At 34.5% G+C, this 26,723-nt stretch overlaps 2 protein-coding genes across 9 annotated transcripts in view; one reads left to right on the forward strand and one right to left on the reverse strand.

Annotated features, from left to right (window-relative positions):
• Positions 1-21,559, forward strand: part of PRPF40A (pre-mRNA processing factor 40 homolog A) — a 63,126-nt gene extending 41,567 nt beyond the window's left edge. For 4 of the 8 annotated variants that reach the window (XM_068968617.1, XM_068968619.1, XM_068968621.1 and 1 more), the window contains 16 exons: positions 1,300-1,408; positions 1,909-1,973; positions 2,318-2,482; positions 3,316-3,424; positions 4,363-4,513; positions 6,020-6,153; positions 9,750-9,864; positions 10,022-10,125; positions 10,221-10,337; positions 10,631-10,768; positions 11,017-11,112; positions 13,089-13,175; positions 13,262-13,358; positions 13,442-13,503; positions 15,339-15,470; positions 16,745-21,559. In XM_068968617.1, coding sequence (XP_068824718.1) covers positions 1,300-1,408; positions 1,909-1,973; positions 2,318-2,482; positions 3,316-3,424; positions 4,363-4,513; positions 6,020-6,153; positions 9,750-9,864; positions 10,022-10,125; positions 10,221-10,337; positions 10,631-10,768; positions 11,017-11,112; positions 13,089-13,175; positions 13,262-13,358; positions 13,442-13,503; positions 15,339-15,470; positions 16,745-16,837 — 1,774 coding nt within the window. In that variant the 3' untranslated portion in view covers positions 16,838-21,559. The remainder of the gene's footprint in view (positions 1-1,299; positions 1,409-1,908; positions 1,974-2,317; positions 2,483-3,315; positions 3,425-4,362; positions 4,514-6,019; positions 6,154-9,749; positions 9,865-10,021; positions 10,126-10,220; positions 10,338-10,630; positions 10,769-11,016; positions 11,113-13,088; positions 13,176-13,261; positions 13,359-13,441; positions 13,504-15,338; positions 15,471-16,744) is intronic. The other 4 variants (XM_068968618.1, XM_068968620.1, XM_068968624.1 and 1 more) reach the window with 1 other exon arrangement.
• A 1,417-nt stretch (positions 21,560-22,976) lies between these two features.
• Positions 22,977-26,723, reverse strand: part of FMNL2 (formin like 2) — a 326,704-nt gene continuing 322,957 nt past the window's right edge. The window contains exon 26 of the mRNA XM_068967074.1: positions 22,977-25,002. Within this exon, the coding sequence (XP_068823175.1) occupies positions 24,893-25,002 (110 nt within the window). The 3' untranslated portion in view covers positions 22,977-24,892. The remainder of the gene's footprint in view (positions 25,003-26,723) is intronic.

A 26,723-nucleotide genomic window follows, 5' to 3' on the forward strand; every position in this document is an offset into this window, starting at 1 on the left:
AAAAGATATCTATATAGTATATTTGAAGGCATAAAAGAGTTAAGATTTTTATTCTATCTTTCTGCTTTTTTTCTGTGCATTTAAAATATATGCATATGTTTAATTTTTAAAATACACCAGAGACATCCACATCATTAGAGATCCATATCCCATCATGTTGAATGATGACAGACATTTATATGAACATTAAGTAATCTCCTACTAGTAGACATTTAGGCCTTTTAGAGTAATATTCTTTTACATCTTTTTGTACTTATCCTGTTTTTTCACAATAATTTTTCACATTTTTAACAATCAGTTGTTTTCTGCTTCCTTTTTTCTGTTTCCTTATAGTTCTTGAGTCATTAAACTTGATTTCAATTACTCATAGATCATTTTACAGCTGGTAATTTTTGACCATGTTGTTTCCAATATTTTTGATAATTTTCAGTATTCCAAACTAATATTGGAATGAGTTAATTGTATTTTGGGTGTGATTCAGAGGGTGTGAGTTAATTGTATGTTTTGTTAGTGTGTACTCCATAATCTTCCCCTATACGTTCAGCTTAACTGTTGGGGATTGAGGTGGGTGGTTGTTTTTTTTTCTCCTGATGTGTTTTTTCCCAGCATTCTCTTCTGTAAAGGAAGAAATGTTAAGATAATACAACTTTTTGTAAAGATGGCTCAACCAAGTATAGTTGATAATTTTTGGGTAATTCTTTTCTGTTTGAGATCACTGTTTGGCAGACTTTTTCCTAAACCTTCAAAGAGTAAATACTTGGTTTTGTGGGTCATATAGTGTGTCAAAGTGACTCAGTTCTGCTGAGGTAGTACCCAGTCAGCCATAATCAATATGCAAATCTTGAGCAGGGTCATGTTCTGATAAAGCTATATTTAAAGAAATTGGCAGCAGGCTGGATTTGGCCTCGGGGGTCATAGTTTGCCAACCTCTATTGATCTCTACATCTTATTTTACGCACACTTGCCCAAAGCCTGTTACTAAGACACAAAAATGAGAGCATTGAGTAAGTTTTATAAGCCATTAGAAAATATAAACTTGTGGACTAGTGAAAATAGTGTTATAGTGTAAATGTTTATTTTGGCCTTTGTGCAAGGTCTTAATAACTGAATGTTAGAGAAAATATATACTAGTATTTATGTTCCATTAAATATATACTAGTATTTGTGTCTCTTACAGATGAGCTTATTCTAAAATTGTCAAATTTTGCTTAAACATCAGAGAGTAATTAAAACATTATTTTCCGAAGTAAAGAAAGTATTTATTTAAATTATAAATACCATGTATAAATCTTTCTTTAGTTTTACTCCTAAAAAAGAAGAGGAAGAAAGCCAACCAGCAAAAAAAACATATACTTGGAATACGAAAGAGGAGGCAAAGCAAGCATTTAAAGAATTATTAAAAGAAAAGGTATTTATATTGTAGATTTTTATATGATATATAATATCTAATAAATGAAATTACCCTTTAATGCAGTTAGTGTCTTGATGCTTTTATTAAAAATACTAATCCTATAAATAGATTTGACTGAAAATGAACTAAATTTTTTTTAACTTGTTTTTTAAACTTCCAACCAAAAAAATGTATAAGGTACTACATAGCACATTCCACTTCAGTCTTTAAAGCTTTTATTCATAAAAGTTTTCTGTCTTCTAATCAGTAGTCTTAAGAAAGTATTAATGTACTGTTTAAATTAATGGTCTGTTTAAATTTCAGTTTTAAGTTTTCTTTTTAATCTGTAGACTGTTAAACACACATTTGCCTTGTGTCAATAAATTATTTTTTAGACCTTTTTTAAAACTCCTGCAAAGGAAAGTGCTTGATGTTTGCAGTGAGTATTACACTTTGTTCTCTGTTGTATGACTTACTGTTTTGTGTGAAATTTTAACTTTTCATTAAATGATTTTCAGCGTGTACCATCTAATGCTTCATGGGAGCAAGCTATGAAAATGATCATTAATGATCCACGATATAGGTAATACTTTGGTTTTTTGTTTACTTTTTACTTTGAGCAAAGCAAGCCTAGAAAATTTAAATTGTGTCAAATAATGTAACTTTTTATTCCCATTGATCTTCTTGTTATTTTGGATACCAATAATAGAGTTGCTTTATATCTGATAAGAACCAAAAGTTAAAAAGGTTTGTCACACAATGTGGGCACCCTTTTATAGATATTAGAATTAATTTTTAAAGTAGAAATTATTTTCTATGTTTAGTAACTTACTGAAATTTTCTTAATTTGTGAATGAAATATTTTTTCAAGACACTAATATCTGATCCATCTTCATTTACTCTTACATGATTTTTTTTTTTTTTTAGTGCTTTAGCAAAGTTGAGTGAAAAAAAGCAGGCCTTTAATGCTTATAAAGTCCAAACAGAGAAAGAAGAAAAAGAAGAAGCAAGATCCAAATACAAAGAAGCTAAGGAATCCTTTCAGCGTTTTCTTGAAAATCATGAGAAAATGACTTCTACAACTAGATACAAGTAAGATTTTTGCTGATTATGTTGTATATTTACTGTACTGATTCCATGTTAGACTTTTTGCTAGGTACCGTAACTAATCAGAGTAGATGCTCATTAAATAAAGCTTAAATGATTGTGAATATGGTAGCTTCATAAAATAAATCAATAGCTAAATGTGGAATTCATAGGACTTAGTTATTAACTAGGGACTACAACAAAAAAGGAGAAAGACTTTTATTTAATAATGAAATGTTGACTCCTTTCTCCTTAATATGAGTTCAGTTATTTTTGTATTTGTGGAATAGAAGTGGGCCATTTTTATTACATGTGGCATTTTTGAAAATTTACATTTACCTAGCATGCTTCATTTTTGAGTGCTTTATTATTTAAGATTGTGAGTAATTCAGTATTAACATCTTTGCAACGAGGTACTGAGTTCATTTTATGTATATTTTTCTTATTTTCCTCACTCTTCTGGAGAAGCCTTACTGAAGAACTCTTCATTTCTTTAAGTAGTGTTATTTTATCTGTTAACTAAATTTCTTAAGAGTTTGCTGAAGTCTGTAATTTAGTTCCATGGGTGGTTTGGAAGTCTCTGTAGCTGCCTTAAGAAATAGAGGTAGTCCTAACTGCAAAACATTGCTCACTTGTCCCCACTGTCTCTAAGGAGAAATCAAGACTTAACCTGTCTTGTTTTCTCTAAATTTCCAAAAAATTTTCCTCTATAATACCATTATGAACTTAAGAGTGGAAGAGTGTTCATCTGGTGGTGTTAAATTTAGAATAAAATTTAAATGGTTTAAAATTACTTTTTATGGTATAATACAGAAACATTTATTCTTTTTAACAAACAGAAAAGCAGAGCAAATGTTTGGAGAGATGGAAGTCTGGAATGCAATATCAGAACGTGATCGTCTTGAAATCTATGAAGATGTTTTATTCTTTCTTTCAAAAAAAGAAAAGGTATTATTCACTGTTAACAGTATTTATAGATTAAACAACATGTTTCTTATTTAGGAGTTACTTTATAACATGTCCATTCTTGTTGGCTTATCTACTATATATGGTGCTGTAGATCTGTTTATTAGAAGTTAAGTTAAAAAATAGATAGCTCTTGGATTTTCCTGGTGGTCCAGTGGTTAAGAATCCACCAGCCAATGGAGACGACATGCATTCAGCGCCTGTCAGGGAAGATCCCACATGCCACAGGGCAACTAAGTCTGCCACAACTACTGAAGTAGCTAATACCTAGATTGTCATTAATTGTCTGTCTTATGCCCACTTAGAAAATGCTTTTTTTTTTTTTTTAGCTTGAGTTTAGAAAATACTCAGTATTTTTCCTTACAGGGCATTAATTTATGATTATTTTAAAAGAATAGCAGTAATGTGTAATTGTTAAAATGTGTTTGTATTAAAATGTATTTGTAGGGTAGAGTTTTTGAAATAACTGTCCTGCAAATACATTTAGTTTTGCTCATGTCTATTTCATTATTCACTAAGTTATATGTTATCCAGTCTTCCAGGAGACTTATAGAAATGTAAGTATTATTAACAAAAATTTGAACATCACTGAAAGTGGTTGAACACATTATCTTTTACCTGTTGTGTGATTTGTCTGCAGTAACTTTTGTTTGGACAGTGTCTACAATACATAGTTGTGGGAAGAGAGATTTTGTGAGGTGGAGAGGGAATTCCAGGTTAGTCTTAGAAGTTAAAAAAATTGAAGGTAAGAGAGAAGCAGTTAGGCAAGAGTACTGAAAAGGTAAAGAGTGTTGATATTTAAAGTAAATGGGTAGCATTTGAAGTTTGGACATCAGAATATGAAGAAACCTTCATTGATTGCATTTCATACGTTACGCTTTATTTGAACGTTAAGACGTATATTCATATTTTTTACTTAGGAGCAAGCAAAGCAGTTGCGAAAGAGGAATTGGGAAGCCTTGAAAAACATACTTGACAACATGGCTAATGTGACATATTCTACTACTTGGTCTGAAGCCCAGCAGTATCTGATGGATAATCCAACTTTTGCAGAAGATGAGGAATTACAAAGTAAGAGTTACAACTAAGTGGAAGGAATAGTTTTCAAACAGTTGTCTAACAGGGAAAATTGGTCACTTTTTTTTTTTTAATGAGATCACTAACTGAATTTTGCACAATTGTTTGTCCATTCCTGAAAAGTTGTTTTGTTTGTTTCTAGATAGGATATTTCTTTCTGAGTTTTGTGATTTAATACAAAATATTTTCCCCAAAATCTGAAGTTAGCTTTGTCAAGTATAACTGAAATATATTTATTAGGACAAACCTGAAATTTTGCCTTGCTATTTATTTGTGATTTAATGGGAACTAAATTAGTGACCAGATTTATCATACTGTGCTCTTGAGGTAATAATGGCTTTATAGAGATTTGCAAAAGGCCAAAAAAAAAAAAAAAAATGTATTAGCATTTTCTTGTAGTAAGCTTCCCTAAGTTCTGTCTTATTTTTGACCTACCTAGTTGCTTATTAAATTACAGCTTTCTTGATTACCCTTTTGAATACCATACTTCAGTAGGTTTGAGGGAAGGCATAGAATTTTATACTTGAAAAGCTCTTTGGGTAATTCTGATATTGCTAACCAAGTTATCACAATTCTATTTTCATTATTTGTGTCGTATGTATTGTCTCGGTTTCATCCTTGAATTCAGAGTATGTTTTAATGAAGTCTTTTTGAAATTTTCCATGTGGAAATTCCCTGACAGTTAAGTGGTTAGGACTCTGCTCTTCCACTGCAGGGGGCGTGGATATGATCCCTGAATCAGGGAGCTGTAGACTTAAAAAATAGTGACCACCTAGAAGTTGAGAGTTATGTTTTATTTGGTGGAAATTTTTAGGATTTCCAGTAGACTTGGGCATCTCAAGTAACCATGAGAAGACTGCTCTGAGGAGGCGAGAGGAGGAGCCGGGATATATAGAAGTTTTATAACAAGGGCAGGTAGTCTGAAAGTCAGAAAATGATTTTTAATTAAAGGAAGCGGGATACCTCAAGGAATTTAGAAGTTTAGCACTTTTCTATGCTTGGCAAGGTGTAAGAGTCTGGGCTCACTGAAATCATTCCTTTAATATGCATCTCAGCTCTCTGGAGCCAGTATCCTGTTTTTATCCCACATCCTGAGCTTCCATGGGACTCAGTTTAGGGAGTGGTTGCAGCCTCATGGCTGCCAGATTGCAGATACTCTTTTCTTTCCTGAGTGCCCTTAGGGCCTGCATTGGAGGGTGCAATTGCTGATGACTGTTAAATCCTTGTTTACTAATATGGCTAGAAATACTTCATTTCTCAGAACTAAGATCCTGAAAGCTGTGCACATGGCCATAAAGAAATAAAAGATCAAGAAATAATTACATAAATAAAAAATTTTCCATAAACATTTCTTATTTAGATAATTAAAATTTATATTTGAGTTTAAATACAAATATTCTGATAAAGTGAATTTGAATTTTGTAGGGAGTTAATGCAAATAAACCTCTTTCTTTACTGATATTTGATGTTTTAATTTTTTATAACTGATAAAAATTCTAGATATGGATAAAGAAGATGCATTAATTTGCTTTGAGGAACACATCCGGGCTTTAGAAAAGGAAGAGGAAGAAGAAAAACAAAAGAGTTTGCTTCGTGAAAGAAGACGACAGCGTAAAAATAGAGAATCTTTTCAGGTAATTTTAAAAGCTCTGTTTTTCAGCTTAATTTTGTAATATGGTTAATGACCTTTAACAGTGATATAAGCAATTTTGAAAATCCTGGTCTCAGATCATTAACCTGGGCTTTGCAGATGATCCATAGACATTTAATTCTTAAAGAGTCGGACACAACTGAGCGACTGAACTTACTTACTTACAGTTAGTTATGAATCCACTTAAGGAAAGTAGCCATTCTAGGCAAGAGGAACACAGAAGGCTATAGCAGATTTGGTATTTAAAGTGAACACTGATAGGTATGGTTTCACTCAGGAAAGAGGAATCAATAGCATAAGGGAGGACTGAAAATAAAATGTGTGATGAATCAGTGGTACTAATTCATTTTTAGGTCTTTAAAGAACTATAGGAAATGCTGTGGTATGCTTTTGAGGATGGGCCATAATTCTTAAACACTATACAGAGGAGCTAAAATTACAGGTTCTTTATATAGCCTTATTTTTAATCTATGTCATGTTTTAATTACTGGATCTCTTTCATTAAATCCTGTATTAGGATAAGTGCAACTCCCCATGGTGCCAAAGATCATGTCACCTTAAATGCCACAGCCAATAGCATTATTGCAGTCTTCATTCCATAAGAATGTAACGTTTACTTCTCTTGATGGTTTTCTTTTATCTTAGTAGTTTCCCAAAGGATCATTTGGAGTATTGTTAAAAGCAGGGATTGTTGAGCCTCACCCTCAGAAATTGATTCAGTAGGTCTCTTCAAGTTGTACATAGACCTTTTAAAGGAAGCAGAGCAGCAGAGGAAGATTACTGAGCTGAATGTCTGTCGCAGAACCAATAGAACATGCTTTTGCTTGTGTGTGTGCTTGCTGTGTTCAATCACCAAGTCATGTCCCCCCAAGGACTGTAGCCTGCAAGGCTCCTCTGTCCAATTATATCAATAGTAATCAGAAAAGATGCCAGACATATACTAACGTGATACAAAGCTATATTTTAGGCTTAAGAATCAGATTAAATATTTTAGGCTTAAGCCCAGATTAAAAGTAGAGGCAAAATTAGACGTTTTGTCTGATGTTTTGATTAGATAGTTCAGGGTTTAAGACTAGCTTTTCTTTGGTAAAAGAGACCAGTCAAGATGGAAGGAATGAAGAAAGAATTCAAAGATGGAGGTATTCTATTACTAAGTAAAATCTTTGAAGGTTTATTCAAGTATATTTGAGTAGTTATATCATGGACAATATATAAGGAGACCAAAAAGAAGGAAGGAGATGAGGAAAAAGAGATTATTGAGTTGGACTGAGGTAGTGAGTGGTATTGAACTAGTCATTTTGTTGATGGTCATGATCTAGGGATAAGTTACTACTAACATCTAATTGGATAGAGGCCAGAGGTATTGATAAACATCTTCCAGTGTACAGGATTCCCATCCTGCATTGTGCCCCCCAAAAGTTTACGAGCTCCAATAAGTCATTAGTACCAGCATTGGGAGCTGCCTTCTCTAAACATAAGGCCTAATGTGTTCTGGAGGATTTATTTTTTTATTTAATTTTCTAAGAGGAAGATACATAATTTTACTAAAGCAATACATTTAGAGTTTGGAGAACTAGGACTTAACCCCCATGTCTGATTTTAAAACCTATTCTTTTTTTCCATATTACTATTATAACTTAAACATAAATTTTTTTAGGCACACTTTATTATTATTTTTACTATTTACCTACTTTCAGGGAAACATATTGACTTCAGTACTCTGCAATTTTCAGATTTGCTGCTTCCTGAAAACCAGCCTCAGCCATCTTTGAAGCAGCTTGCTTTCCATCTTGTCCCCATCCTTCCCAAGATGGGGTTAGTAAATACTGGGTTAGCCACAAAGTTTGTTTGGGTTTTTCATAGTATCTTAGGAGAGAACCTGAAGAAACTTTTTGGCCAACCCAATAAAGGAGAGTAAAAGCCATAGAGTTTTAGCATAATGGTTTTCAAACCTGAATTCACATCAAAGTTATCTGGTGATCTTTAAAAAGTAAATTATAAATATCTTTATTTTAATTCATATTTCAAAAAGAATCTCAAGTTATTTCTAATTATCACTCAAGTTAGATTGACTGTTGAAACAGTGGTGGTGGTGGTGGTAGTTTAGTTTCTAAGTTGTGTCTGACTTGCAACCCTGTGGACTGTAGCCCACCAGGCTTCTCTATCCATCATATTTCTGAGGCAAGAATACTGGGGTGAGTTGCCATTTCCTACTCCATCATTACTGATGTAGATTCAGTGTCAAAATTCTATTACTTATCAGATCTTAGCAGCCAAGAAGTAAAACAGAAATACTAGCAAAGCAGATATGATAGAGTAGATTCTTAAGATCCTAGAGAGCATCTTTGAAGATGGTTTCCAAGCTATTTTAAGGATTCCACAGAGGGAGAAGTGTGATCACTTAGTGATCACATAGCAGGGGTGTTGTTAAGCTCCCATTTATGTTGAAGGGTAAGGATGAAAGGATAGAAATTTTAAGTTTGAGAAAGAATTTTGGATATAGGGACTGAATCGACATGTTTATTCCCATTTGGAGAGAAGTGGGGCTATATGTCTGGTATCATTCAGGGCAGTGCTATTCAATAAAAATGTGTATGGCACATACATGATTGTAATTTCTTATTAATTTAACTAGTATTAATTTTAGTAACCTCTTATTTCACCCAGTATACCTAAAATATTTTCATTTTAACATGCAACAAATACTTATTTTGGTACTAAACCTTCAGAATCTTTGTGTGTTGTATACTGCTAGCACATCTCATTCAGAGTCATATTTCATGATATTTAGCAGCTGCATTTGACCAGCAACTGTGGTATTGAACAGTGCAGGTATAGGAATTTTAGGAATAGAATTTGTACCATAGTTTAGGGACATTTATAACATTAAACTCTCTAAGGATTTCAGGAAGCAGGAAATGTGAAAATTGCATACTATTGAAGTCAATATGTTGCCCTGAAAGTAAGCAAATAGTAAAAATAATAAAGTGAGCCTATAAAAATTTATGTTTGTTATAACAGTAATATGGAAAAAAAGAAATAGGTTTTAAAATCAGACATGGAGGTTAAGTTCTAGTTCCCCAAACTCTATGTATTGCTTTAGTAAAATTAATATATCTTCCTCTTAGAAAAAAAAATTAAATAAGAAATAAATCTTCCAGAACACATCAGGTGTTGTGTTTAAAAACAAAAAGTACGTTTTACAGTAAAAGTGCATGTACCTTCTTTAGCCTCATTATTTGTAATAATACCCAGTGTTTTGAATTTATTTGTTTACATATTTATAAACTGGAAATGATGGCCCATCTTAAGGGGCACATAAACTGAAGTCTGTAAAAGTAATGCAGTCCTTTTGTCTGAAGTCCAAAATAGTTTCTTTATGTAAAAGTAGATTTTACTTTCATCAAAGAGCAAGTATCAGTTGCACCTAAACACATTTGTGATAACACTGGTGGAAGAGTTTTTTATATTGCTATTTTTAACATATATTTTTATTCATGTTATACCAATATTTCCAAAGTCCTTAACGATGGCTTTTGAATATGTAATGAGTTCCTTGTTGTTGTCCCTTTCCCCTAGATATTTTTAGATGAACTGCATGAACATGGACAACTGCATTCTATGTCATCTTGGATGGAATTGTATCCAACAATTAGTTCTGACATTAGATTCACTAATATGCTTGGTCAGCCGGGTGAGATTCTTCTTTTTCCTAAATTGTAGTTATGATAGTTGGAACGGGCCACAGGGAAAGGTGGTTGTGTTTGGGGGATGGGGTGTGCTTTCTTTTGTTTTATAAACAAAAAAGTAATTGCAGCTCTTTGATTAGAGCTAGCTTTTGACTTCTTTAGTTTTTTCATTAGGATCAACTGCACTTGACCTTTTCAAGTTTTATGTTGAGGATCTTAAAGCACGTTATCATGATGAAAAGAAGATAATAAAAGACATTCTGAAGGTAAATAAATACTATTAACTTTTAGTCGGGCATATTTTTTAAAATAATACTATGTTCTTTTTGTCACTGATATTAACAAGATTTCTGTTTTTTAGGATAAAGGATTTGTAGTTGAAGTAAATACTACTTTTGAAGACTTTGTGGCAATAATCAGTTCAACTAAAAGATCAACCACATTAGATGCAGGAAATATTAAGCTGGCTTTCAATAGTGTAAGTTACCATTCTTACTGGTATAAACAACTAGATTAATAAAACAGTTCTTAATACATTTGGCTAAAGATACTTAAGTTGTATGTAAACTCCTGAAATAAGGGAATAGGAATAGTATTTTACAGAGTAGTGGACACGGTTTCAAATAAGGTAACAGATAATATACTTAGATGATGAGTGATAGTAAATCCTTTGCTAAAATTAATTGACCCTTACCTTATAGATGATGGGAGAATAATGAATTTAACACAAGTTAAATTGTACTACATATATATAAATATGTTTTCTAAAAGTTACTAGAAAAGGCAGAAGCCCGTGAACGTGAAAGAGAAAAAGAGGAGGCTCGGAAGATGAAACGAAAAGAATCTGCATTTAAGAGTATGTTGAAACAAGCTACTCCTCCAATAGAATTGGATGCTGTCTGGGAAGATGTATGTATACTTAAAATTTTTTTCCTTTTACAGTTGAAAATAAAAATCTTTTTCTTTCTCATAGCTACAGAGATAAACTGAAGTTATTTGAAGATTGTGAACTCAGCTGTGATGGCATTTAGGAATACTGGAGAAATGGAAATAAAGACAAGGGGGCTGGGATGTCAATTTTCACTTGGTGTTTTTTTAGTCATATTGGTATATTTTTCTCAGTTTTCATATTTTTATTGCATATCTGAATTTTTCAGATCCGGGAGAGATTTGTAAAAGAGCCAGCATTTGAGGATATAACTCTAGAATCTGAAAGAAAACGAATATTTAAAGATTTTATGCATGTGCTTGAGGTAATTTGTTTTATTGTAATTGGCTGATATATTAAAAAAATGTAAAACATTTTTTTAATCGAATCTAGAATGATCAAAGTGTTTTTCCTAAATTACACTACTTTTATGCAAATGTACTTAACTATCTGGGATGATTAGGGAATGGTTTATTCTATAGGAACTGCTTTTAAGTGAAACACACTAGGCTTGCATGAGAAGGTAAAGATCTGTTCAGTGAAGATAGTTCATATGTTTCATATTTATACAGTGTTACAGAAATTCATCAATTTAGGAGTCACATGGAATGATTAATAAACCTGTAAAGAACTTAGAATCTGTAAAGCAGATAGAAAATGGTTTTAAGCATATTTCAAATATTATACTACATTAGAGGTGTTGGAAGCACAGGGATGTTCTGAAAAACAGTAAGTTTTTGCTAAAACAAGTAATGGTAAAAATTGCAAATTATTCCATTAGCTCAATTAAGGGTATTTTGATGAAGATTTCAAATAGTCACTTATAGATAGTAAACATGCTAAATTGACCAATGATAATTATTATTTGGTGCCCATGTTATGTTTTACAAATATTACATATACGAATGTAATCCTCACAGAAACCCTGTGAAGTTACAGATGAACAAACTGAGCCCAAGAGGAAAAGTAATTTGCTGTGAAGGGATTCCAACGTAGGCTTTTGACTCTAGGGCCAGTGCTTTTACCAAGTATGCTTTGCCATCAGTTTTGGATAAACTTACACTTCACAGCAGAGTGAAGTTAGCATATACTTAAATTTGTAATGTTCATGGTCTTTGGGAATAGTAGGTAACTTAATTGTTGATGATTCTTTGGATTTATTGTCCTTGATAAGTATCAGTGTTGACAACAATTTGCTCTGTTAACATGCCCCACATGTGCCATATGTTGTCTCTCAGCTGCCTTTAGATCTAGTGCTATTGGCCTATAGATCTTTCCTACTCAGATCAGCAGCATCTGCGTTGTCTGTAAATTTGTTAAAAATACAGAATGTCAGGCCCCATTGGCAGAAATGTATCAGAATTATTATTGTCGCAAGATTCGTAAGCACTGGAATGTACATTTAATTTTGAGAACCTTTGCTGTAGTGTAGTGTGTTAATATTTTCCCCTAATTCAGGAATGTCCACAACAAGATTCTTTCATGATCTGTGCTGGTAAAGTGATGAGGTCATAAATGGAGCTGATGACCACATAGGGAAGAGCTGAACATACCAGAAAAGGATTTGGACCTGAAAAACGGGCGTTGAGGTAGAAAAGGAAGAAGAGTTAACAATTAGTGACATAAAAAGTGAGAGTCCCTGATTTGGGAGTAGGGGACTTCTACTGCAGCATTTCCTCTCTCCTTCTAGCCTGATCATTGTTCTAGTAAAAGAGTTAAAATCCATAGAACATTTCCTTTTTTGATTTCATGTGTAGTTAAGATTGCCTTTGGATATCTTAAGTTTGACTAGGAAGAGAATGCTCCTTGAAAAGAAAGTAGATTTTGTATTCAATTTCTGAGACTAACCTCCTTGACAGATGGCTCTGGGATAATTCTTTATTTCAGTGGTGAACTTAGCTCACTGACAAAAGCCACGTTCATCAAATAAATAATACGTAATTATATTTCATTGTTTTTGAAAGTAGTATGACTGTTCTGAAGACATATACCTTTATAGAGGGTATCGGTTGTCCCCACTGTACCCAAACCATTCTCATTGCTGTAAAATGTATTTTATTAATACTTTTAAACCTGTGTTTAGATGTGAAATGAGTACGTATAGGATAGTTAAAATGTTCTCTTCACTTTTAAGTGATAGTAACTCTTTGCACGGTTTCAAGTTGGGGAGTACATCCTAAAAAGGCAAAATGAATGTCGTTTTTACTCTAAAAAGAACTTACTTGCAAAACTATTAAAAATTCTCTGTGATCTGTTATCTAAAATGTGAGCTTTTTTAATTTTTTTCTTTTGCCCCTGTAGCATGAATGTCAACATCATCATTCAAAAAACAAGAAGCATTCTAAGAAATCTAAAAAACATCACAGAAAGCGCTCCCGCTCTCGATCAGTAAGGAAGTTTATTTCAAATGGTACCATAAGTATATTGAAGTATTTATTAGCATCATTATGAATAAAATTATTTATGTTGTATAGGGGTCAGATTCAGATGATGATGACAGCCATTCAAAGAAAAAAAGACAGCGATCAGAGTCTCGTTCTGCTTCAGAACATTCTTCTAGTGCTGAATCTGGTAAACATATCTTTTAACTTGATTAAAGTCGTTGGCATTTGGATGTCCTCAAATTCTGACACTTTTCTTTTCATGCTGCTTAGAGAGAAGTTATAAGAAGTCAAAAAAACATAAGAAGAAAAGCAAGAAGAGAAGACATAAATCAGTAAGCAGACTCTTGATTTTTACACTGCACCTAAGCTTTTGCCCTTAGCTTTCTCAGTGGCAGTAGACATTTCTGCTTGGTCCTATACAGAGTTTAGGTGAGCACCTGAGCTCAAGAGTTTCATAGTTGTGGTTCACCTTAATCTTGCAATAAAATCCTTTGGTGAACTTGAAACAAATAGTAAACAGCGTTAGGATTCCCACTCTGGTTTTTTATAGTAATCTTAGAGAAAGACCCAAGTGTGTGTGTTTGTGTGTGTGTTATAGCTATTGTTGAGAACCACAAGTTGAAGCAACTTTCTCTTCTATGCTTGGTTCTTGGTCTTAGGTACACATCAAGATACACCTAATCTTAGGGATGAAGGTACACCTAATTTAGTGACCCATTTTTAGTGATAATTTACCCTATCAGACTGTCATGTTTCCCATAGGAAAGACCAGCTTGTTGCCATGAATCTTTGGAATGTTTTAGATTCCTTGAGGTTATCAATTCAGATTTCACCACTCTCAGTTCAGTTCAGTCGCTCAGTCGTGTCCGACTCTGCGACCCCATGAATCGCAGCACGCCAGGCCTCCCTGTCCATCACCAACTCCCAGAGTTCACTCAGACTCACATCCATCAAGTCAGTGATGCCATCCAGCCATCTCATCCTCAGTCGTCCCCTTCTCCTCCTGCCCTCAATCCCTCCCAGCATCAGAGTCTTTTCCAGTGAGTCAACTCTTTGCATGAGGTGGCCAAAGTACTGGAGTTTCAGCTTCAGCATCATTCCCTCCTAAGAAATCCCAGGGCTGATCTCCTTCAGAATGGACTGGTTGGATCTCCTTGCAGTCCAAAGGACTCTCACGAGTCTTTTCCAACACCACAGTTCAAAAGCATCAATTCTTCTGCGCTCAGCCTTTTTCACAGTCCAACTCCCACATCCATACATTACCACTGGAAAAACCATAACCTTGACTAGACGGACCTTTGTTGGCAAAGTAACGTCTCTGCTTTTCAATATGCTATCTAGGTTGGTCATAACTTTTCTTCCAAGGAGTAAGTGTGTTTTAATTTCATGGCTGCAATCACCATCTGCAGTGATTTTGGAGCCCCAAAAAATAAAGTCTGACACTGTTTCCACTGTTTCCCCATCTATTTACCATGAATTGATGGGACCAGATGTCTTCATTTTCTGAATGTTGAGTTTTAAGCCAACTTTTTCACTCTCCTCTTTCACTTTCACCAAGAGGATTTTTAATTCCTCTTCACTTTCTGCCATAAGGGTGGTGTCATCTGCATATCTGAGGTTGTTGGTATTTCTCCCGGCAATCTTGATTCCAGCTTGTGCTTCTTCCAGCCCAGCGTTTCTCATGATGTACTCTGCATATATGTTAAATAAGCAGGGTGACAATATACAGCCTTGACGTAACTCCTTTTCTTATTTGGAACCAGTCTGTTGTTCCATGTCCAATTCTAACTGTTGCTTCCTGACCTGCATATAGGTTTCTCAAGATGTAGGTCAGGTGGTCTGGTATTCCCATGTCTTTCAGAATTTTCCACAGTTTGTTGTGATCCACACAGTCAAAGGCTTTGGCATAGTCAGTAAAGTAGAAATAGATGTTTTTCTGGAACTCTTGATTTTTCAATGATCCAACAGATGTTGGCAATTTGATCTCTGGTTCCTCTGCCTTTTCTAAAACCAGCTTGAATATCTGGAAGTTCATGGTTCACGTATTGCTGAATACATAAATACCATGTTAAATGTGGGTGTTCTTAAATATTACCAATATAAGGTTTTTTCCTCTAATAGCATTTTAATAAAGTAACCATTTTAACATTGTCTTTTATTTACAAAGGACTCTCCAGACTCAGATGCTGAAAGAGAAAAGGATAAAAAAGAAAAAGACCGGGAAGGCGAAAAAGACAGAACTAGACAAAGATCAGAATCAAAACACAAATCACCTAAGAAAAAGACTGGAAAGGATTCTGTAAGAATTTAGAATTCTTCCTCTTTGTATCTACCAGTTAGCTGCTTTTCACACAAAGCAGTTTTCTAACGTATGTCATCATGTGTGACCCAATTTCAGCATCCTAAATTTCATATTCATTAAAAAAATAACATGGCATTCTGTCACTGTTGTTTAACCCACTAAGAAAGAATATGTTGTTCTAGCTTTGTACATTCTCATTAAGAAATGCCAATGGATGTTTTCTGCCTAATTTAAGAAACTCAAATTGGGTTTTCCCTCGATATGGCATCGTTGTAAATCCTGTTTCAACAGGTAGCTTTCCAACAGCTTTTAGAAATAATCATTGGGAAGGAAGAGGTGAGGGCAAAAGGGGGATCTTATAAGCCAAATCCAGTGTTTTAATATCGAATTACATAGTCCTTAGTTTCCCCCATATGTATGTGTGTGGCAGAGCATATAACACAAGCCTTTCATGCCACAAATTCTGTGGGCTTAGCAAGTATAATGCCTCTGAGCTACCATCTGAGAGTTTAAGCTGTGTAGTAAGTCCTCGTCCTCCCTTAGGATTTTCTCCTTCGGTCGGAATAGGGTGGAGGGGTGTTTGTTTTCAAACAGCACTGAAGAGTCTGATGTACATCTTTGGTGAGGAATGATTATTTCCTCTGTACCTACTTAGTGACTTAAGTGTCCTTACATTAGATTAAATGGGATCCCTGAAAGGTGATGGAAAATATAGGTGAACACTCTACATTTGAAGAGTTGAGTTCCTTCTCAAAATGTTTTGTGTGGTTTTTGTTGTTTTTAAAGTTTTTCCAGCCTAACTTGTCCTAATAACTCTGGATACAATATAATAATGCTGAAAAGATAATACTTTAGTATAAAGCACAGGATAACCTAGATTCTGAAAAATTAATGAAGAATACTTAGGAAATGAACACCCAGCTTCCATTAAATGGAAATAAGGTGTTTCATATTTAGTTATGTAGAAGGAAGGAAAAGAAATGGATACATACTATTCTCCCTGATCTACATATTAAACTGAAAGTAAACACCTTAGAAGAGTTCCGTTCTCAGAGAACTGTCTCCCCTGGTTACTTACTCCACAAGTAACCAGGGAGTATTTGGTTAATTCATTAGTAGGCTTTGGGGAAAGAAATCAGTCTTTAATCAGTCTGTGATGCCTTAGTTTTTCTGGAAGAGAATCCATGTAGATTTTGTATTCTTTATTCAAAGGTTGACTACTGCTTACCCTTTTGAGTACTGACACAGTCGTATTCATTGTTGTTTTTCAGGGTAATTGGGATACTTCTGGCAGTGAACTAAGTGAAGGGGAATTGGAAAAGCGCAGAAGGACCCTTTTGGAGCAACTGGATGATGATCAATAAATTATACCAAATATGTTTACAGTATGATTTAAAGTCTAATTCAGACCAGGGACTCTATTTTAAGTTCAATTGAAATAACACTGGGTTTTAATTATATCACAGGAAAAAAAAGTGCATTTAAGTATTGTTATTGTGGACTTTATAAAAGCAGAGGAAATTGAAAATAACTTTTGATTCTGTATCAAGAATCATATTTTCATACAGTCATAACTGTCTGTCTGTGACCCTTTCATAGGGCACTGCAGGATGGATTAAAGGTGGCAATTTACTGATAACTGCAGGTGTCTCTACTTTATTCTAAAGTGTAAGTCATGAGGTGATTTGATTTACTTTATAGAAGTTGGATTTTGAAGATATAATGGAAAAATTTTGATATCTAGTAGTACAAAAAAAAGCACCAGCAACTGATAAACTGCTTTTTTGTGCACTACCCAACTGGTTAATGATATGATCTTTTATGGTAAACTCAGAAATAAGTGTTCATAATGGAAACCTGGTAGACCCTTAACTATAGTGGTGCTGCTCAGCACTGCTATAATAAAGCCACCATTATTTTTTATGGAACATCTGAATACATTTTGAAAAGGCTACTGTGAGGGCATTATTTTGAGGTGATGTTTAAAAAGTTAACATCAAATCAAATTGTAAATTAGCTTAAATATATTGCCTTAAGGACCTACTAAAGAATGTGCCACCAAACTTTAAGTGATGGCTGCAATATCCTTGTCTAAAACAAATCAATGTTGACTTCAGCAATTTCTTTAACAGTTTTTTTTTTTTTAATCCGAACTTTCTCTTGCTTTTTTTCATTGAGGAAGTCTTTTACCTTCCCTACTCACTGAGAAGTATTGACTTCGTGGTACACATTCTAAAGCATTTCTGATTTGAATATTTTTGTACATTTTTATCAATTATTAAATCTTCTCTTCTAGTGTGTACTAGTATTTATTTCTACTGCTCAGCTCTGAAAAAAAAAAAATTGTATGATTCTTTAAAGGTTAAGATACTAAACCCCTAAAATTTTGCTTTATCTAACCCACATAGCTAAGTTACTTTCCTTTTTTAATATTTAAGAATATTATAAATCATACAGGCCCCTCTGTTTGTTTTTGATCTATGAATTTCCTACAGAATACTTTAAGAAGGGCAGTGGTTTGAAGCTAGAATACTTTTTACATGCTAACTTTTGAAGGTTGGTAATGTAATTTATACTATTTTCCTTCAGTGCAGGAGATTTTTTTTAAGTAAATAAGTAAATTTTAGCACATAGTCTTTGGTATTACCTTAGGTATTTTTTATTTTGGGCATTTGGGGCAATCCTGTTTCACGTTGGGATTTAGAAGAACAAAAAGTTCATTTTCCCTTCACCATCCTAATGAATTTGAAAGTAGGACAGATTGGGATGACTTTTCCCATCTCTGTCCCCTATGTTTCAATTAAATCTAGTATCCACTCTTGAAAGCCGCAGAAGGCTGGGGGAGTCCTGAACTTTTCTCAATGCCAAGTCATATTTCTGCTGTGAAATATGACATGACTTTGTAGAAAGTAAAAACCACTATCTTCAACAAATGCAAAGCCAGTTTCTTGCTTGATGTTAGTCTATTGTATATTAGAACCACAACATATAACTTTATCAACAGGCAAGTTGCCTAGACTTAATTTTCAGAGGCCCCTTCATAATAATAGTTAATATTGCTTATCATGTCAAACACTTAACCTGGACATCAAAGTAAAATTTACATATGATATTGGCAAAAATATTGGTGGTGTTCACAGAATTTAGAATCTGTAAAACTTTTAATTACTTCCATGAATCATGATATTTTAAAGTAGAACTTTAAAGTTTTTAGTTTTCCTGTTAAACTATTGACATGATTTAGCATGTTCCAAATTAACTTTCTATATTACAGAGATACTATCTTATCACAACTTCAGATTCCCATAAGACAGTACAAACTCAAGTTTCCTTATTGTTCCAACCATGAAAATTTATTTGACCTAAAAACAAGGCTAATGAGTTGTAAAGCAAAACTACAACGTAGTTTTTATAAAGTATGTAATTGAAGTGACTATAATCCTGTAGTGATCCCATCAAATGGCATTAAGTTGCCAGACAGATGCTATGGCCTGGGATATAGGTGATGGGTAGATTTTATTAAAATAAGAGTTACGTGTGAATATCTTTAATCCATTTGATTAGGTTTCTGGGTCTTCAGTCTAATAAAGTTGAAATGTCTTAGAATATTGGTTTTAATAGAGCTGAACAGTTATGTTCAAAATGTGTTCAAACAGAAAGTATGTTTATATTCAGATAAAGGGAATTTATACTTTTCAGTTAAGCCTCAGACTTAGGTAAATGTTAAGGGCTTATCTTCCCTCATTATCATTAATGTTAATGCACTCTTGGATTAAATTCAGTAATACATTTAATATCATGCTTAATAATCAAAATTAGGACTTCAAATATTTGATGTTTTTTATTCCTTCCAGTATAAAATTCCAGTATTTAATTCCTATGTGGAAAAATTGAATTGGTATAAAAAGTTAATGACATATGAAGAATTCTTTGCACCTCTCCCAAGTGTATTTAAACAACATAAAACTTTTAAATAAAAGCAGTGGTCCCAACATTTTTAATATAGTGATGCCATTTCATTATCATTACCCAAAGGAGCGTCAACCTGTAGATCATTCATGTGTTTCAACAATGAAAATAATTTTTATGCCTCCCAGTAAATATGAAAATACTCAAAGTATCACAGCCATTTCATCTTGATTTTTGCTAATTGCACCCTGTGTACAACAATAGTATGAAAGGGGTTGGCCTAGAGTAAAGCAGTCTTTTAATTCACAGTGGTAAGACTGTAAAACTTCAAATATCTGTATACATTTTTCTGAAAAGAAGGTCCATAGTTTTCATTCAGTTACCAGGGGGCCTGCATCTTGTGTTAAGAATCATTTGCCTAGGTGATCCTGGTTTTCTTCCAGTGTTAATGATCAACTGAGTGCTGACTAGGCAGCCACTTTTATTTTTGCATCCAGATAGGGGTAAATCCTTTATTTAAGGATTATTTAAGACTTGGATACTATTTGAGAGAGCAGTTTCTCATCAAACAGTACCCAGCAAAGAGTTAATGAATGCATTTTTTTAAATGAGTTTATAGGGTGTTCATTATGTAACTTAAATGTAAATTGCAAAGCGAAAGAACTAAATAAACACTTCTAAAAGCAAAATTGAGGCAAAGCACATTAATTCCTTATATCTTAAATCACTTTTTCTTTTCCCTGGGGGAAGTCTCTCTCCCAATAGCAGGTCAAATTTTTTTTTTACATTTTCTAGGACTCATTTTACATGAAGGAAAAGCAAAGTAACATCCCAAGTAATTTTCATGGAAATGCATTCTTAGTTCATAGTTTCATTCTATGGTTCTAATAATGGTGTGTAGCAATCTAATAATTCTTACCTTCCTTATTCTTACCTTGCTGTTAAGTTTTTCCACCATTTTGATGTAGGTGGTGGTCAGATTCCTTGGGGGCAAGGATTTGTGTTTCACTCACTGTCATGCGAATTAGAACAGTGCCTGGCACATAGTAGGCATTTATTGAGTGAATGTAAAATAAAATATCAGTTGACAGATGTACTCATCCAGCATCCATGGTACTCGTCATCTGTATTAAAGGGCTTGAAAAAGCATCATTGCAATAAACCATACTGAACCCCAAACTAATTGAAGTACACTGAAGATACATTCAAGTGACTGTGCCTCAGTCTTAACTATTCCTTCAGAAATGTCCAAACGGTTATTATATATGAGAACATACAACTTTTCATGTGGTTTTTGAGTAAGAAAGGCAATCCCCTGTGATGATCTGAAATACACCTTCTTTCATATCATACACATACTTCTGTTACAATAGCAGTTTGAAAGTAGTGACAAATTTTGAGGAGCTAACCTTTAGCTCCTCCTCAGTCGTTTTTGACTTTAGATCAGAGCTTGATCCAAAGGCCCTAATTAGACAAAATTCCTATTTTTAAGTTCTGAGAACTAATCATTTCAGGCCATTTTTGAAAAACAGGTGAATGATAGTGACAGGGCATGTATGCACTTGCAGTGCTACTGGAGCTGACTTAAAGGTGAGTTAGGAAGGGGAAGATTTTGCTCCAGTTATCCACATACTCTCCCTAGCCCTCCCAACCATACTGGGTTTCTCTATCTGGCTTAAGTTTCTTAATTGCAGTGAATTTTTTATGCTTTTTAAAAAATCACTATATAAAAACTGTTCTTGTGAGTCAGTATGATCTAGTTCAAGGCCATCTCATCATTATTAGTGATTGATACTTGACTTAATTTGATGGTAATTTGCCCTAGGTTTAAGGTTGATGTTTGCATTTGAGGGGAACTAGCTTACCTCCAGTTTTCATTCAGACTGAAACAAAGTGGCTGTCTAATCTCACACCATATTCAAACTAAGCCATTTCTTGATGCCCTTCTTTTATCCTGTCTCGGGGGGTATCTAAATGTGGTAATTATAATCTTTTTTTTTTTTGGTCCTGCCTGCACAGTTTTTTGGTAGGTGTTGCTCTCTTGCCTACCTCTACAAGTAAAATGAAGACTTGTTTCTGAAAGGTGAGTAATAACAAGGAACAAGGTTTCTACTTTGTGTTTGTACTTACCAGATTTTCTCTTCTGTTCATATATTGTTCTGATGTAAAGAACTTCAATTATATAAAAGTAGACCTTTTGTAAATAAATATAATTTATTAGAAAAATGACATCTACTAAATTGGAGCTGTGTCAGCCTTTTCCTTTAAGCACTGTCGTTGCAGCAGTTCTGTGCTGTGAGGTGATATGCCCACGTTGTTTTCTCAATGTTAATACTTGCTTTTCTTTATAAAAAGTTAGAACAAAAAAAGTATATCAACATTTGTCCATGCATTTGTTTCTTGCTTCAGATTTTTTTCTTAGCAATAGTTGGGAGTATTCGTTTAAAAAAAGTGGAAGATTAATCCTTTGGCACAAAGTGGGCTGATAGTATACTATTTGTCTGTGGACACATTTCTGATAAAAACATGTATTAGGGCTAAGAATTTCATTTTAGGTGATTCTACAAAATCCAGTATGTTGAACCAGCGGAGTCAGTGGTGGTTGTCAAGTTCCATTAACCACTGAGCACTGTTGAGTGAGCAGGGTTGCTGGACATTCACTGCAGTGTCATTGGCAGTGACTTTTATTGGATTAAGATAGAGTTTTAGTTGCAAAGATTGGGAGTGAAAAACAAATAGACTTAACCTCTGAGTCATTAGAAAAACCTTTAAAAATGGGTACTACTGATAAATTTCCAAAACCTAACCATATCCACCTCATTTTAACTTATTGCTCTAGTTTATTCTTGAAAATATCCTGACAGAATACTAATGACCTGATTTCCTTTACCATGAGGCACTTCTCCTGGTACAAAACAAACAAGAGTGTTAATAATTGCAAATTTTAAACTTTTTTTTGTTTTAAAAGTTTCAGCTACAAGTCTACTTTGGGAATATTGCAAGTTTGGTTCCAGATTATCACAATAAAGACTAATTCATGCCCCTTTGTTTTTTAAACCACTTGGACAGTTTCTTAAATTATAAATTTCTTTGCTTCCCTAAAAAAAATACTAAATGAATATATTAAGAATATAGTCTGGTGACTTGGAATTACAAATATCTGTGTGTGTGTGTGCACACGCACGCGCACACACACACATGCACGCACGCATGCACAGATGTTTCCGGTGCTTGGTGCCTATCTGCAATCCACTAGTAGACTGAATATACAAATGTTGAGAGAGGTAGTATCTCACCAAGAAAGTGCTTTTTCTCTGGAAGAAATAAATTCATAACTAGGATTCTGGAGATACTAAATCTCAATGCTAAAATACTCAATACTAAAATCTGCTTGGTTCCTATGTTCCGTACAGCAAGTGACCAGGAGTTTTGTAGAAGGAGGAGTTTTCCTTACATTTTACCAAGTCTATTTAGGTTATGAATTCAAGCATACTAGAAGATAAAAGAGTATACATGAAACTGGCACATAAAACCCCCTAAAGTATACACTGAAAGACTACAACACAGTACAGGATAGTAGTGTAAATAGTTTATTTGCTCATATGCCATGAAAAGACCAGGAAAGTAACATGAACTGCTTTTATAAAACATTTCTAATATTGCTAAGAAGCAGGCCCATTAAGAGACAAACAGGAAAGGACATGCCAATATTATTGTCTATTTGTAGATTAATAAATAGCCCATTTTAACATATGTTCATCAGTATTGAGCTTTGGAAAACAGCTGCTTTGTGGTAAAGGACCAGCTATTTGTGTTAAATCTCATGGTCAAATCACTCTTCATCAAAATGAAATGTTGAATGAGTCAGACACAATCTTGGCATGTTCTTTTTTAAAGTACACATTATGACAATGTGCTAGCAGGTGGCAGTTTAATCTTTTTGTAAATAGATAACGCTAAAGTGAAATGTAACTGATCCCTAAACTGTCCTTGAAGTTAAATATATATATTAAAAAAAAAACCTATAAGTTAAAATAACATTCAGATTGTATAGCATAGGCTGATGCATTTTTAAACAATATTTACAATATTACCCAGAGGCTTAGGTGGGAATTAAAGAGAAGTGTAAAAACCATAAAAAACTGCACCGATTTCATAGCAAAATATCTGTACATTTAAAAAGAGATATATAACTACACATTATCCAAGGGAAATAGGACCTTCACCAAGGAGTTCACATGAGCACAACATAAAATAAGAAATTCAGTGGTTAAATACTATACAATAAACTTTACAATTAATATACTGGTGTAATGTACCAATAAGGTAAGCCAGAAGCAGAATGTGTGTGATGAAAATTACAAATTAGCTTCAGTCCAGTTTTTGACTTTGGATCAAGTGCCCTGCCAGAGATGAAGGAACAACAACAATGGCTTTGTTGGCCATTTAGTCCCATTACATATCATTTAAGCTTAATACCAATGTAATTCAGCAATTTAATTACAATTCCCCACAAGGTAGTCTGGGAAGTACAAGAATTTATTAGCTCTGATGTGTGATGCCAAATATATCTAATCCAATCTACAAAAAGAAGGAGGGGGGAACCCTGCGATTGTCAGAGTGATAGGGCCAGGTTACTAACACTACTCTGCTAGCGGAAGTAAATCTTGAATGCTTGTTCATAGAGCTAGTGAACTCCCTGGCTAGCAAGGCACTGATTTCTATTCTCAGGATTGACCCATAGTGGTCCTCAGAAATCCTAATACTGATTACTGAGATGTTAATTTTAGTGGTAATTAATAAACATTTGTATTTTTTAAAAGCTGCCTCTAGCTGAAGAACACAGTACTGCAAATAAGTCTTGTACAACATCTGTATGCCATCGTATGGTCTCATTCATACCGATGAATATCTCATGAGGCATTGTGCCCCAGCACAGAAGCAGAATGTGAAACAAGTTGACTGACTTCTGTGCCACTGCAGTTATATCCCATTTGTACTTGGCTGGGGCTTGGGTATAGACAAAAGGAATTTATCACATGACTTTTTCCTTCTGTGCTGCAAGCCCTTAAAAATACAAAGTTGACAGGTATGGCTAAAACAAAATTAACTTCTTAAAAGACAGCAAAGGAAGCCCACAGCAGATGCATTCCATGTTATTTACAACTTATCAGGAAACCAGGGTGGGCCATCATGGGACAATCACAATGGCAGGTAATGAATGTAATATGAAACTTGTATTTTGGTTAAAAAATAAACTGGTGTAAAAAGATACTAATCAAATCAAATCCTATTGCTTTGATTAATCTGAGCAGGTACTTCCACTTTTAGGCACTTGTTAACAAAGGTTGAAAGCAGAGCCCATCATTTAAAAATTCCTATGTGTTTGCTAAATCTGAGCCCTTAGAATATTTTATCTATGTTCAAGGCTGCAGTTAAATGGTAGCACAGAAAGTTCACATGGACATCTTCATTCACGCACACCCTCTTCATACAAGCAGGTCTCTGGTTCACATGGTCATTTCGGCACCATTAACAGAACGCAAGTTCTGGTCATCAAAGCGCCGCCTAACACTTCTCCTCACCGCATCGGCTCGTCTGTATGGTTGGTTTCTAAGATCTGTAAAGAGGAGAGCACCAATTAGAGAATTGCAATCTGTAATACCATGTGTCTAAGCAAGACAAAGGGCAGCTGGCAGCCAATCAAAGCAGCTTGTGTAGAAGAGTCAGCTAATGGGCCCTTCAAACTGAATTTGAGCCAAAAACATGTACTTTGCCCTTGATATTTACAGTTAAGCAAAACAGCATGTAATACTGGTGTGATTCTGGCTCTTTTGTTAATACAAATAGAGTGCTTCTGTCACTGGCCAGAGAGTCTAGCCAATGTCATTTTGAAATGTTTCTTCCATTGGGAAGTAGCTATTACTTAGTAGTCATTTTTCTTTCTGAGAACGTGAATACCAACAATTGCAATGAATTTTAAACTGCAAGACAACAGACTGCCTTGTCCTGAGATTTTAATTAAGGAAAGAGCTTAAACCTAGCCTGCAGCCACGGCTTCCAGTATTATTCCATTAAAATGAGCTGAGGTCAGTTTATTTTGTGAATCAGATAAATCAGTCAACCACCGAACAAAAGCAATCACTAAATCAAAATAACACTCCATTCCTAAACGTTCTTTCCTGCCACCCAAGGTGTTTTTCATCAGAGGGTAAAGATTGTATGGGCCCTCTTGGATTCCCCAATTTGTACTGCCAGTGAATGGCAGGATTCCTAACAACAAAACACTTCAATGAATCAACCACTGCACATCAGTTCAAGCAAGTTGAAGGAATGAATGAGATGCACAAGACGGATTTTAGTAAGCACTCTTCATATGAAGGCATGCTTTCTCGAATAAGGCAGGGTAGCCTCCATTTAATGGAGTCAGAACACACTGAAAGGAAAAAGCAGGCTTCATACCTTTTCCCCTTGTTCTGTTTAGTATGTATTTCCCTTTCATCAACTTAGTATTGTTAATTTCTGTTTAGAAAAAAATCCTATCTTTAGAAAGGGAAATGAGAATTAAAACATTTCATCTTTTTAACCCTTCACTGCTCAGGTTGAAAATGGATGGGCCACAGCTGGTCCACAAGATGTTTGGCTGACACCTTAAATTTTTAAATACAGTTTCCTAGAAATTTAAACTGGGAATTAACATAAAAACCAAGGTTTCTTGACTTCTCTTGGAAAACTGGTTTTGGGCCCATTTAATTCTCACATGGCAAAATAAGCCAGAGCTAAGTGAGTGCTCAGCTCAATTCAGCACTGTCCCCACCCTATAAGCTCCTGACTCACTGGAATTTGACCTTGCCCTACTCCTAAATTCAGGCCAAGAATGGTTTTGCATGCCTAATAATGTTCTCAAGCCTTTGCTTCCTCACCCAGAGTGGTAATGGAGGTCACAATTCCATTTCTGGCTCAGAATATGCAGTGACCTGCAGTTTCATGGTTCCTGAGTCCTCAGAGCAATTAGTTCTAAAAACCCTAATCCTCCTTAGAGACTACAGATCATGTTCCCTGGCCAGGACTTGGTCTCAATTTCTTTGGATCAAAATGGGGTTCACCGAGTAAGTTAAAAGTCAAGAAGGGGTTAAGGGAAGGACAGCCTCACACCCAAAGTAAGTATAACCATCAAATACCCTTCCCCAAGCCATCACATGTGAGAACACGGCAGGAGACCAAACAGTCCAACAGAGAGGCTTAGCCTCACATCTTTGGAATGTGAGGTGCAAAGACTTCTCCCTGCTCAGACTCTCACCAGTATTACCCTCAGCCAGAGATTGAAATCATTGATCTGCA

Source organism: Capricornis sumatraensis, chromosome 3, assembly GCF_032405125.1.
Source record: "Capricornis sumatraensis isolate serow.1 chromosome 3, serow.2, whole genome shotgun sequence".
Classification (NCBI taxonomy): domain Eukaryota; kingdom Metazoa; phylum Chordata; class Mammalia; order Artiodactyla; family Bovidae; genus Capricornis; species Capricornis sumatraensis.